Source organism: Carcharodon carcharias, chromosome 5 (assembly GCF_017639515.1).
Source record: "Carcharodon carcharias isolate sCarCar2 chromosome 5, sCarCar2.pri, whole genome shotgun sequence".
NCBI classification, from domain to species: Eukaryota; Metazoa; Chordata; class Chondrichthyes; order Lamniformes; family Lamnidae; genus Carcharodon; species Carcharodon carcharias.
In genome coordinates, this window is record NC_054471.1 from 65,073,527 (window position 1) to 65,086,125 (window position 12,599).

The 12,599-nt window shown below is 42.2% G+C and overlaps 1 protein-coding gene across 7 annotated transcripts in view; it reads right to left on the reverse strand.

Annotated features, from left to right (window-relative positions):
* ube3d (ubiquitin protein ligase E3D) overlaps positions 1–12,599 on the reverse strand; it is a 217,819-nt gene that overhangs the window by 17,317 nt on the left and 187,903 nt on the right. The window contains exon 11 of one of the 7 annotated variants that reach the window (XM_041188677.1): positions 7,102–7,293. The exons of the other annotated variants lie outside the window; for them this stretch is intronic. Within the exon in view, the coding sequence (XP_041044611.1) occupies positions 7,225–7,293 (69 nt within the window). The 3' untranslated portion in view covers positions 7,102–7,224. Of the gene's footprint in view, positions 1–7,101; positions 7,294–12,599 lie in introns of those variants that run through there. 7 annotated transcript variants of the gene reach the window in all.

Consider the following 12,599-nt stretch of genomic DNA (forward strand, 5'->3'; position numbering starts at 1 on the left):
CAAAATGGCAGTGTTTGTGTCAAATCAGTGTTACATGCTGACTAACGTCACCATCTGCCTACTCTGCACACTTCTGATGGATAGTCCCTGCACACGCCATAACAACTAGAAAATGGCGGCTGGCACAGCTTACACTAGACGTGTGCAAATGCTGTGGAGGCAAAGTGGCACTCGCAGTGCCAAAAAAATAGCTGCTGAAGAGCCAAATTTTGTGGCCCTTGTCTTTTAATGTCAACACATATTTAACTTATTGCAGCCACCACTCCAAGTTCGCAAACAGTTACAAGTTAAGTTGCCAGGGTTTTTTGTTCTGTTGGCACATGAATCTTTATAAGGCAGCCCATGGGTGTAAATTATCCTTGCTTCACTTCAATTAAAACCAGTGCTCTCTCTGCACCAAGAAGTGTCACTAGTCTCTTGGTGATGGGATGGCACATATGGTTTTTGTGGCCATCAGATCTTCAGCAACTGTAGACAGGACATGATTGAATTTCATAGGCTGAAGATTAGGAGCCCAGTTCCTCTCTGCAACAGCATGATGACATTTTCAAGAATGATACATGTTTTCCCTTAAGCAAGACTGTAATCCTACATCATTGTGAAGTATCTTCCACACAAAGAATTATTACATACATGCGGCACTATGAACTGGAAGTCTCTGTAATTCTGATCCTCTTGAATGTAATCCACTGAACAAATGACATTGCCAACTAAGCTTTTAATTTGAAGGGATATGTCTCTGTAAGATACAGTATAGCTTTTATAAAGACACCCAATATTTTACTGAGAAAGAAAGATGAGGAAGAGGATGTATAAACTTTGGGGTTTTTTAAAAAGTTATTCAAATGACAAGTGCTCATAGCCATAACACCTCTCATCAAAATGAAGGAATTAGAAAAATATTTTTGATAAAGTATTAAAAGCAAATATCGTGAACGAGAGGATCACATACAAGGTCAATATTTTCTAATAATCAAAAATCCTTCTGTTGGAACACAAATTAGTCTCTCTTAAGAGTCGCCCAGAATAAGAGCCACATCTGTTCATTTTATTCATCACAATGCCAAATGCCTCTGTGATACAGAAACAAGTTACAGTCAATAAAGTGATCCAACACTACAATCAGAGTCAGCCCCAATGGATCAGTAGCTGTAGAGCCAGTATCACAAGGATACCTTTCTAAAAGGAGCAGATAGGTGTAACATGCTCAACATCAATAAGATAAGTTACAGTGGGGAAACAACCATTTTCATTCCACCATTGAGAATAGGATTAACCACACGACCAATAGAGGTTCAATATAACTAAATATAAGGGGAGGCAGTGGTGTAGTTGAATTGTCAACTGGACTAGTAATCCAGAGACCCAGGCTAATGCTCTGGAGGCTAAGGTTCAAATCTTACCACAGCAGATGGTGGAATTTGAATTCAATAAAAATTGGGAATTAAAAGCTTAATGATGACCATGAAACCATTGTTGATTGTCATAAAAACTTATCTGCCAACTGCCATCTTCACCTGGTCTGGCCTGCATATGACTCCAGGTCCACAGCAATGTGGCTGACTGTTAACTGCCATCTGAAATGGCCACTTAGTTGTACCAAACTGCTAAAAAGGAATGAAACCAGATGGGTCACCTGGCATCGACCTAGGCGCCGGGAATGACAACAGCAAACTCAGCCCTGTCAACCCTGCAAAGTCTTCCTTACTAATATCTGGGGGTTTGTGCCAAAATTGGGAGGACTGTCTCACAGACTAGTCAAACAAAAGCCTGATATAGTCACACTTAGGGAATCATACCTGACAGAAAAGGTTGGGAGGGAGTTGTCCTGGATTCCAGAACCTATGAAGACTCATGCCATGAGACCCTGCACCACCCCCCATGCTCTCCTCTCAGCTGATGAATCTGTACTCCTCCATGAACACCACTTGGAGGAAGCAACGAGGGTGGCAAGGATGCGGAATGTACTCTGGGTGGGGGACTTCTATGTCCATCACCAAGAGTAGCTTGGAAGCACCACTACTGACCGAGCTGGCCAAGTCCTAAAGGATATAGCTGCTAGACTGGGTCTGCGGCAGGTGGTGAGAGAACCAACAAGAGGAAAAAGCATACTTGATCTCAACCTCATCAACCTGCCTGCTGCAGATGCATCTGTCCATGACAGCATCAGTAGGTGTGACCGTCACACAGTCTTTGTGGAGATGAAGTCCCGTCTTCACATCGAGGATACCCTCCATTGTGTGTGTGGCACTACCACCATGCTAAATGGGATAGATTTCAAACAGATCTAGCAACTCAAGACTGGGCATCCATGAGGCTCCATCAGCAGCAGCAGAATTGTGCTCAAACACAATCTTCAATCTCATGGCCTGACATATCCCCCACTCTACCACTACTATCAAGCCAGGGGATCAACCCTGGTTGAAAGAAGGGTGCAGGAAGGCATGCCAGGAGCAACACCAGACATATCTAAAAATGAGGTATCAACCTGGTGAAGCCATAAAACAGAACTATTGCGTGCCCTGCAGCATAAGCAGCAAGTGATAGACAGAGCTAAGCGATCCCACAACCAACAGATCAGATCTAAGCTCTGCAGCCCTGCCACATCCAGTCATAAATGGTGGTGGACTATTAAACAACTCACTGGAGGAGGAGTCTCCACAAATATCCTCATCCTCAATCATGGAGGAGTCCAGCACATCAAAAGATAAGCCTGAAGCATTTGCAACAATCTTCAACCAGAAGTGCCAAGTGGATGATCCATCTCGGCCTCCTCTGGAGGTTCGCAGCATCACAGATGCCAGTCTTCAGCCAATTCAATTCACTCCATAAGAAATGGCTGAAGGCACTGGATACTGCAAAAGCTAAGGGCCCTGACAATATTCCGGCAATAGTACTGAAGACTTGTGCTCCAGAACTTGCCGCACCCCTAGCCAAGCTGTGCCAGTACAGCTCCAACAATGATATCTACCCGGCAATGTGGAAGTTGTTCAAGTATGCCCTGTACACAAAAAGCAGGAAAAATCCAACCCAACCAATTACCGCTCCATCAGTCAACTCTCATCAGTAAAGTGATGGAAGGGAGCATCAACAGTGCTATCAAGCGGCACTTGCTTAGCAATAACCTGATCACTGACGCTCAGTTGGGTTCCACCAGGGTCACACAGCGCCCAACCTCATTACAGCCTCGGTCCAAACAAGGGCAAAAGAGCTGAACTCCAGTGGTGAGATGAGAGTGACTGCCCTTGACATCAAGGCAGCATTTGACCGAGCGTGGCATCAAGGAGCCTTAGCAAAACTGGAGTCAATGGGAATCAGGGGGGAAAATTCTCTACTTGTTGGAGTCATACCTAGCACAAACAAAGATGGCTGTGGGAGTTGGAGGTCAGTCATCTCAGTTCCAGGATATCATTGCAGGAGATCCTCAGGGTAGTGTCCTCGGCCCAATCATCTTCGGCTGCTTCCTTCCATCATAAGGTCAGAAGTGGGGACATTCACTGATGATTGCACAATGTTCAGCGCCATTCGTGACTCCTCAGATACTGAAGCAGTCCATGTCCAAATGCAGCAAGACCTGGACAAGATCCAGGTGTGGGCTGACAAGTGGCAATTGACATTCGCACCACACAAGTGCCAGGCAATGACCAGCTCCAACAAGAGAGAATTCAATCATTGCTCCGCCATTCAATGGCTGATCTTCTTGTGTTTCGAATTCCACATACCCATCTAACCCCGATAACCTTTGATTCCTTTGCCTAACAAGAATCTATCTATAAAAACAAAAACAAAAACAAAAAACTGTGGATGCTGGAAATCCAAAACAAAAACAGAAATACCTGGAAAAACTCAGCAGGTCTGGCAGCATCGGCGAAGAAGAGCAAAGTTGACGTTTCAAGTCCTCATGACCCTTCAACAGAACTAAATAGAAATAGGAAAGGGGTGAAATATAAGCTGGTTTAAGGAGGGGGGAGGGGGAAGCAGTGATAGGAGGAGATAACCAAAAGATGTCACAGACAAAAGAACAAAGAGGTGTTGAAGGTGGTGATTTATCTAAAAGAATGTGCTAATTAAGATTGGAGAGCAGGACAAGCAAGGTAGCTCTAGTGGGGGTGGGGTGAAATAAACCATGGGTGGAATACATTTAAAAATGATGAAAATAGGTGGGAAAAGAAAAATTCTATATAAATTATTGGAAAAAACAAAAGGGAGGGGGAAGAAATGGAAAGGGGGTGGGGATGGAGGAGGGAGTTCAAGAACTAAAGTTGTTGAACTCAATATTCAGTCCGGAAGGCTGTAAAGTGCCAAGTCGGAAGATGAGGTGCTGTTCCTCCAGATTGCATTGAGCTTCACTGGAACAATGCAGCAAGCCAAGGACAGACGTATGGACAAGAGAGCAGGGTAGAATGTTAAAATGGCAAGCGACAGGAAGGTCTGGGTCATGCTTGCGGACAGACCGAGAATCTATCTACCTCTGCCTTAAAAATATTCAATGGCCCCACCTCCACCACATTCTGCTACAGAGAGTTCCAAAGTTGCACAGCCCCCTGAGAGAAAAAATGTTTCCTCATCTCTGTGCTAAAAGGGCAACCCTTGATTTTAAAACATTGCTCCCTTGTTCTGGACTCACCCACAAGAGGAAACATCCTTTCGATGTCCACCTTGTCAAGGCCGTTCAGGATCTTATATACTTCAATCAAATCACCCCTTCTAAACTCCAGGGGAAACAAGCCCAGTCTGTCCAACCTTTCCTTATAAGACAACCCACTCATTCCACGTATCAATCTAGTAAACCTCCTTTGAGGTATCAATCTAGTAAACAACCTCCAATGCATTTACACCTTTCCTTAAATAAGGAGACCAAAAGTATTCGAGGTGCGGTCTCACCAATGCCCTATATATCTGAAACATAACATCCTTACTTTTATGTTCAATCCCTTTCGTAATAAAAGATTGAATCCATTAGCCTTCTCAATTACTTGCTGTACCTGCATACAAACGTTTTGTTACTCATGTACTAGAACACCTAGATCCCTCTACACCTCAGAATTATGCAGCCGTTCTCCATTTAAATAATGCTCTGCCTTTTTGTTCTTCCTGCTAAAGTGAACAACTTCACATTTTCCCACGTTAAACTCCATTTACCAGATCTTTGCCCACTCACCCAACCTATCTATATCCATCTGCAACCTCCTCATGTCCTCTTCACAACATACTTTCCTACTTATCTTTGTATCATCTGCAAATTTAGCTGCCGTGTCTTCACTCCAATCATCTAAGTCTTTGATGTAAATCATAAAAAGTTGAGGCCCCTGTGGGACTCCACTCATCACAACCTGCCAATCCAAAAAAAACCCATTTATGCACACTCTGCTTTCTGCCAGCCAGCCAATCTTCTATCCATGCTAATATGTTACTCCTTACACCATGTGCTTTTATTTTCCATAATAACCCTTGATGCGGCACCTTATCAAATGCCTTCTGGAAATTCAAGTACAGCACGTCTACAGGCTCCCCTTTATCCACTGCGCATGTTACTTATTCAAAAAACTTCAATAAATTGGTGAAACATGATTTTCCTTTCACAAGACCATGATTCTTTCTGATTACCTTGAGCTCTTCTAAATGCGCAGCTATAACCTCCTTAATGATCGACTCTTAACACCTTCGACGTGAAGCTAGCTGGCCTATAGTTTCCTGTTTTCTGCCACCCTCCCTTCTTGAATAGAGGGGTTATATCTGCTACTTTCCAGTCTGATGGAACCTTTCCAGGATCTAGCAAACTTTGGAAAATTAACACCAGATCATCGGCTACCTCATTAGCCACCACTTTTAAGACCCTAGGATGTAGTCCATCGGGACCTGGAGACTTGCCAGCCAGCAGCCCCATCAATTTGCTCAGTACCGTTTCCCTAGTGATTTCAATTTCACCAAGTTCCTTTCTCCTTTCCACCTCCTGATTTGCAGCTATTACTGGAATGTTACACAGAAGCAAAATATCTTTTAATTTCTTTATTATCTACTATTAACTCCCCACTGTCACTCTCTAGAGGACCAAAACTCACTTTACTTACTCTTTTCCTTTTCAAATACCTGTAGAAACTCTTGCTGTTTTTACATTTTTAGCTAGCTTCCTCTCATACTCTAATTTTTTTCTCCTGGTTAACCTTTTAGTCATTCTCTGCCTTTCTTCCAATGCACTTTCCAATGCACTCCTAGCAGGCCTCCCACTATTGATCCTTCATATACTTGACTCTGCCTCCCGTGTTCTTAGTCTCATCAAGTCATGTTTACCTCTCACCCCCTGTGCTCACTAACCTATATTGGCTCCAGGTTAAACAATGTCTCCATTTTAAAATTCTCATCCTTGTTTCCAAATCCTTCATGCTCTTGCCCTTCCCAATCTCTGTAATCTCCTCCAGCCTTCTAAGATATTTTCACTCCTCTAATATTGGCCTTTTGAGCATCCTTGACTTAGTTGATCCACCAATGGACAACTGTGTCTGCTGCTGCCTAGGCTCTAAGCTCTGATATTCCCTCCCTAAACATCTCTGCCTCTCTTCCCACCTTTAAGTTACTCTTTAAATCCTGCCTCTTTGACCAAGCATTTGGTCATCTCCCCTGGCATCACCTTGCATGACTTAGTAGCAAATCTCTGTGAAGTTCCCTTGGACATTTCATGGTAAATGTGTTATATGAATCTTGATGTTGTTCTTGCTGTTTATGCAGACTTTAGAGAGGAGATGTGTACAAGAGTGCACTTTATCAGACAGGTAACAGGGTAGTGCTGCCATCTACTTTGTGAGAACCTGCAGGGAAGAGAATCTGCCCACACTACGTCTCTGTGGTTACAAAGGTGATGAACACACTCTCCTACTATGGCACAGCGTCATCTCAGACAACCACAGGGAATCTCTAATCTCCAGCTGAGCACAGTATGAGTGTGCTTCCATCAGGTGACTAATACTTTCTGATAAGCTGGGAATTCATCCCTTTCTATTACAGCAGAAAGCAGCAAGACACAGTGATGCAGTTTTATGGGGTCACTGTCTTTCACACGGTCCAGGCTAGGTAGCAACCACATTACCTTTGAGCTCCTACAGCAAACTCTCTCCTTAAAAGGAAAGGCTTCCATTCTCCGAACATTGTTATGGTGACAGCCGGTGTTAATTGCTGTGCGAACAAATCCCAGAGGGAAACTTGCCTTACAGGCCACAACCTTTTTTTTTAGGTATCCTGATAACGAGAAGACGACATACTGATCTCAGCAGTAAGAGGTCCAGCAACACTTTTGGGCTTTTTAAAAAATAAAAGTAAAAGTTTTGTTAACTAAAAAGAAGAAAACTTAAGCACACAAGATTATAGTTACACAGTTAAGGTTAGTCTTACAAAACATTTCCCCAAAAACTCTCTACTTGGTCAAACCCATAAGTAACCACTTTCTAGGCAACACTTCCTCACAGGTGTTTAACTATGAAATCCAGTGATATTACATAAGGCAAACTGTAGCTTCAATAAAGGTGCACCACGTGATCTTTATCCTCTTCCACTCTGGATGGACTCCACTTCAGAATAAAGCTGTTTGCTGCAGCCTAAGACTTTTCTGGCTTGACTGGATGGGTGATTCAAACTGCATCCTCCTCCAGCCCAGCACTCCAGCTATCACAAACAGCTCCAGTATCTCCAGCTCTTTCTCCAACTCAACAGCTATCCACAGTAACTCTAATACACTTTTTCCCCTTTCATCTTCTTTCTACTGTTCTTAAACTCCTTTGAAACCCAAATCCTTCCAAATGTAAGATCTTTCATGTTTCCATCTTGTCTTTGCTTTTGGGTCAATAAAATATCATATCCTCACTACTTGTTTACCTATGAATTCCTGCAAGATGCAAACATTTTCTTGTTACACTTGACTCCCCTTTGATATTCAAACAAACTCTCAACTTATCTAAAAATGTACGTTTTAGATCTAACCTATTTATTTGTACCTCAAACTTAACACCTCTATCCTTTTCATGTTTCCAAACCCCCAGACAACCTGACTCCTCTCAAACTCTTCCCAGCTTAATTAAATCACATACACACAAAGACACCCAGCTTTCTTTACAGAATAACACAGTATACCCCCCAAATATTTTTTTAAAAATCCATGCTCACAACATATAGGCTATGTGGCCACATGCAAAGGATTGTAGGAATCAATGCAGGATACATTATAATTTGTTACAATGCACTCATCCTTTGAATTTGGGCTCTCAATTACCTCTTGAAGTAACAAAATCATTTCAGCAGATGGTTTGTGGGTGACAAAAGCATGGGCAATGGCACCACTAACAGTGCTTTGACAACAGGAGAGGAACAAGCCTCTACCAGATTGATCACGAGCCCCAGTTGGCCTTAAAGGCATGTTTTCACTGTCTAAACTGGTCAGGAAGGCTCTGTTGTATGCTTCAGCTGGTGTGCCAAACACAATTGTAGTCTAATGCGCCCTCTACAACTTCGCCACACTAAAAGGGCTGGACTTTGACATTGTTGGGGATGTGGACCTGTCTTTGGTGGAGGCAGAACAACATGGAGTAGATCATTTTAATGATATGTAGTCAGTGTGTCCCCAGTGTCTGCTGCAAGAGGTATTGGAGAACATACTAGTTCTGTGTAACATAGCCTGCCATACACATTAATGCTGATCCTTTTGCTCCTCCACCTTCAAATAAAGGAACAGTCCTTAGATTTGAACCTCACCTAGAATATCAACAATTCAGACCTCTTTGCTACTAAATACTTGTGCTAATAATCATCACTAGAGTTAAGAAATCAGCACCAAACACGTGCACGATCTTCTAACCATGATCTAACATCTATAAATAACAGATTTTAATATTGCTGAAAAGAGAAACATGTTGCTGTAGCTTTTTGTCTTGCACTCATCAAGACAAACATAAGAATGCCAAATTTCAAACGATCACAACAATTTATGGTACATGAGGAAAGGGTGCTAATTAGTTGGCAAGTTAACCCTGATTAGCTAAAGCATTGAGAAGGAGAAAGCAGTGGGGAACTATAGGCTCCCTAAGCTCCCTGGCAATTCAAAAAAGGCACAAGGCTTGAATATATTCTTCTTGTTTGCAGAGCAGGTCCATGCTTATGAACGTTTGCTGCTTCTATCAGGTGTATATGGGATACATTACAAACTCCACTGATTATCTTAAGTTGTTTAAGAATCTAAAATTGTTTAAGAATTGCAGCTCGGGCGCAGTAATTAAAACGACACGAGAGAGTGAGAGAGAGTAAACAAAACTCCCATATGACCTGATATGAAAAATTAATTTTAGAAGAGGACAGGTTATTGTAGCTATTAGCACATTCAGGATTGTTCAGCAAGTGCTGCCCAATCACTGAATCACATCCAACAGTAGAAGTTTTGTTTTGGGTTTTACAAGCATGTGCTGGTTGAGTACGGTCTGTTCTCTGTCTATTACAAGCAAGCAAAGGAACATGATGTTTGACTTGATCAGTCAATTGCTGGGGCGTATGGCCTATGTACCTGCATTGCCCCGACACTGAAATTCATACACAATGTTGCTAAATCGCGTAACGGGCAGGACGTCTTTTCTTACTGATGGCAGCATCCTGTTAATGGAAAATACCACTGCATAGTAGCAGCATGAAATGGCTTCCAAAACATATTATTCAAATTCTTGTGATACTTCGCTTTTCCAGGGTAATCTGAAGTAGACCGGGCACTTTTCAAGTCTAAAAGTGGCAGCCTTTGGCCCGTTTCCGAGTGTGCATGATACACAGTGAATAGATCCGATCAGGATAGCCATTGTCCCGCAGGATAGCATTGATGCTATCGAAATAACAAAGCACTAAACAAGAAAGTCATGAATAATTTGTGGGTGAAAAAGGAGGGTAAATGAGGTACATTCGATTTTATTATAACAAAGACCCAGGTGACCATAAGCGATCTACTCTTTCCCAACACCATGCTTCCTCTTACATGTGCTTGAAAGCATCCTAATGACATTTCTTTGATGTCTTTGACATTCCTGCACCAGGATGCTGGATGATTCCGAAGCAGTAAGAATTAAAGATTTTTTTTAAAGCCCAAGCAATGCACAGCTTTGGCAGTCCAACTAAATGAATAAACTGATACATAGAAATAAGAAACATTATAATACTCAAACAACCCTCCAGATGATAATAAAAACAAAAGAGACAGGCACATCAGCTCTGTCAGCACTAAAAGATGCAAGAGTTAGCAGAAAAAAAGGAGCAAGTGAATAATTCTGGTTCAATTCACAATTGGGCTATATTCACAGTCGGCGAATTTCAGTATAACCTACACTTAACAAAAGTAATCCAAGGTCAAAGAAAAATACTTAAACATCTTTTGAACTTGCTGACTGCAACATTCACACACAGGCACCTCCAGAATGGATGAACGACATCCAGTTGGAAACACAGAAGGAAATTCAGCGTGTCCATTTGTAGCACTTTACTGCAATCACTTTATTATCATTTAATTCCAAGTTAAATGCCAGTTACATGGCAATGATGAAGACATTATCTCAGCTCCAACATTTAAAGGGCCAAACCAAAGATGGGATTTGGAGAAGGTAGGAGTTTGAACAAAGTGAGGGAAAATTTTCAGGATGGAGTCAGGCAGTCAAGAACCCAGCCTTTGGTGCAGGCAAATCAGTGCATATCAGTGCTGGTTCTAAGCCTAGGTAAATCAGGCTGTAAGCCACCCACCAAATCCAAATGATGGTTGATATGAATGGATATTGGACCCACGTTAGGGCTCACACTGCAAGCGATGCGCGGGAATGTGAGGAGTGGGCAAGGGTTACCATACAGAGATAAAAACAAAAAAATTGCGGATGCTGGAAATCCAAAACAAAAACAGAATTACCTGGAAAAACTCAGCAGGTCTGGCAGCATCGGCGGAGAAGAAAAGAGTTGACGTTTCGAGTCCTCATGACTCGAAACGTCAACTCTTTTCTTCTCCGCCGATGCTGCCAGACCTGCTGAGTTTTTCCAGGTAATTCTGTTTTTGTTAAGGGTTACCATACAATGGACAAGGATGGAAAAAGAAGGAAGTCCAAAGGAGATGTGAAAAGATGACCAAACTCAAAATAGGAAGTCTAAATGTCAGTAGCTGACAGAGAGAAACAGTAAAGTAATTGACCTGATGGTGAGAAAAGAAATAAAAAATTAGGGTCTCCAGAAAACAAAGTAGAAGAACAGCAAAGCAAGAGAAATTGGTCGTGGATTGAAACTTTACTATCATGGATAGGATGGGAAAAGAAATGGTATTGGGGTAGTAGCATCCTTCCTAAGCAAGGAAATGAAGGACAAGGTGCTGGCAGTGGACAGAATCAGTGACAGGATCATCAAAGTAAAGCTTTAAATCGGGGCTAGAACTTGGAACACAGGCCTTTGTTATATACCACAGAGCGTGTGTGGATCAGAGGAGAAAGAAGAATTCTGCACACAGATGGACTATGCAATTCAAACAAAACCAAGCAGTGACAAGGTAGAGGTGGCAGGTGACCTAAATGGATACATGGGGAGAGAAAGAGTAGGATATGATGTTACCCATGGTGAACACGGTTTTGGAGAAGCAAATGAAGAAGAAGTCAAGATTCTGAAGTTTGCCATGTCATACCGACCGGTAATACTAAACATTTGGTACCAAAAACTTAGAAACCACCTTATAATCCACGACTCTGCGGCAGGGAAACACAATGGGACTACATCATGATTAGAAAACACCATGCAAAGGAAGCAAAAAGCTGCAAAGTCTTATCAAGCAGGGCACTGCCCACCCAACATAGAGTGCTATTGGCAGAGCTGCTTGCAAAGAAAACAAAATGGCAGCAGGCAAGAGGGGGACAGAATATCAGGTGATGGAAGCTCAAAGATCTGCAAGCGAAGGAGAAATCCGGACAGTGGATGGAGATACAGCTAAGAGAAATAGAAGGAGTTACGACAGACATAGTTGAAGACTGGTGGAACTTGGTGGCCGACCTGATTAGGAAAACTGGTGAAGTGTATAAAAGATCATCAGGGAGGAGAAAGTGAAAGGCTGGTCAATAAACTTGGCAGTGGAACGACAATGCAGAAAGTGCAGTAAAAGAAAAGAAGGAACTGTTAGGAACTGTCAGGGCTCAAAGAAGATAAAGTAAAAAAAAAAAGAGGCAGAAAGGAATGCAAGGAAAGTGGTTGCTAGAGAAGATCATGACCATGGAAGAAATATATGAAATTTTGGATCTCAAAAAGGGACAAAAGGATATTTTCAGAAAAGCAGCTGTGAAAGATAGGTTAACAAAGGATGTGGGAAATGTACTTAGGTATGTACAAGGGTGCTGGTGAAGTAACCTTAGTGAAAGAGGATGAAATTAAAGTAAGATCGCACCAATACTTTAACTGGCGTTTGGATGAAGAAAACCGAATAGCAAAAACAGAAGATGCAGCTGCAAATCAAGGAATAACAACTAGCATCAATCTGGAAGAAATTGGAACAGCACTGAAAGGAACAAAAACGGCAAAACACTAGGACTGGATGAGTTACCAGCAGATGTATGGATCTGCCTAGG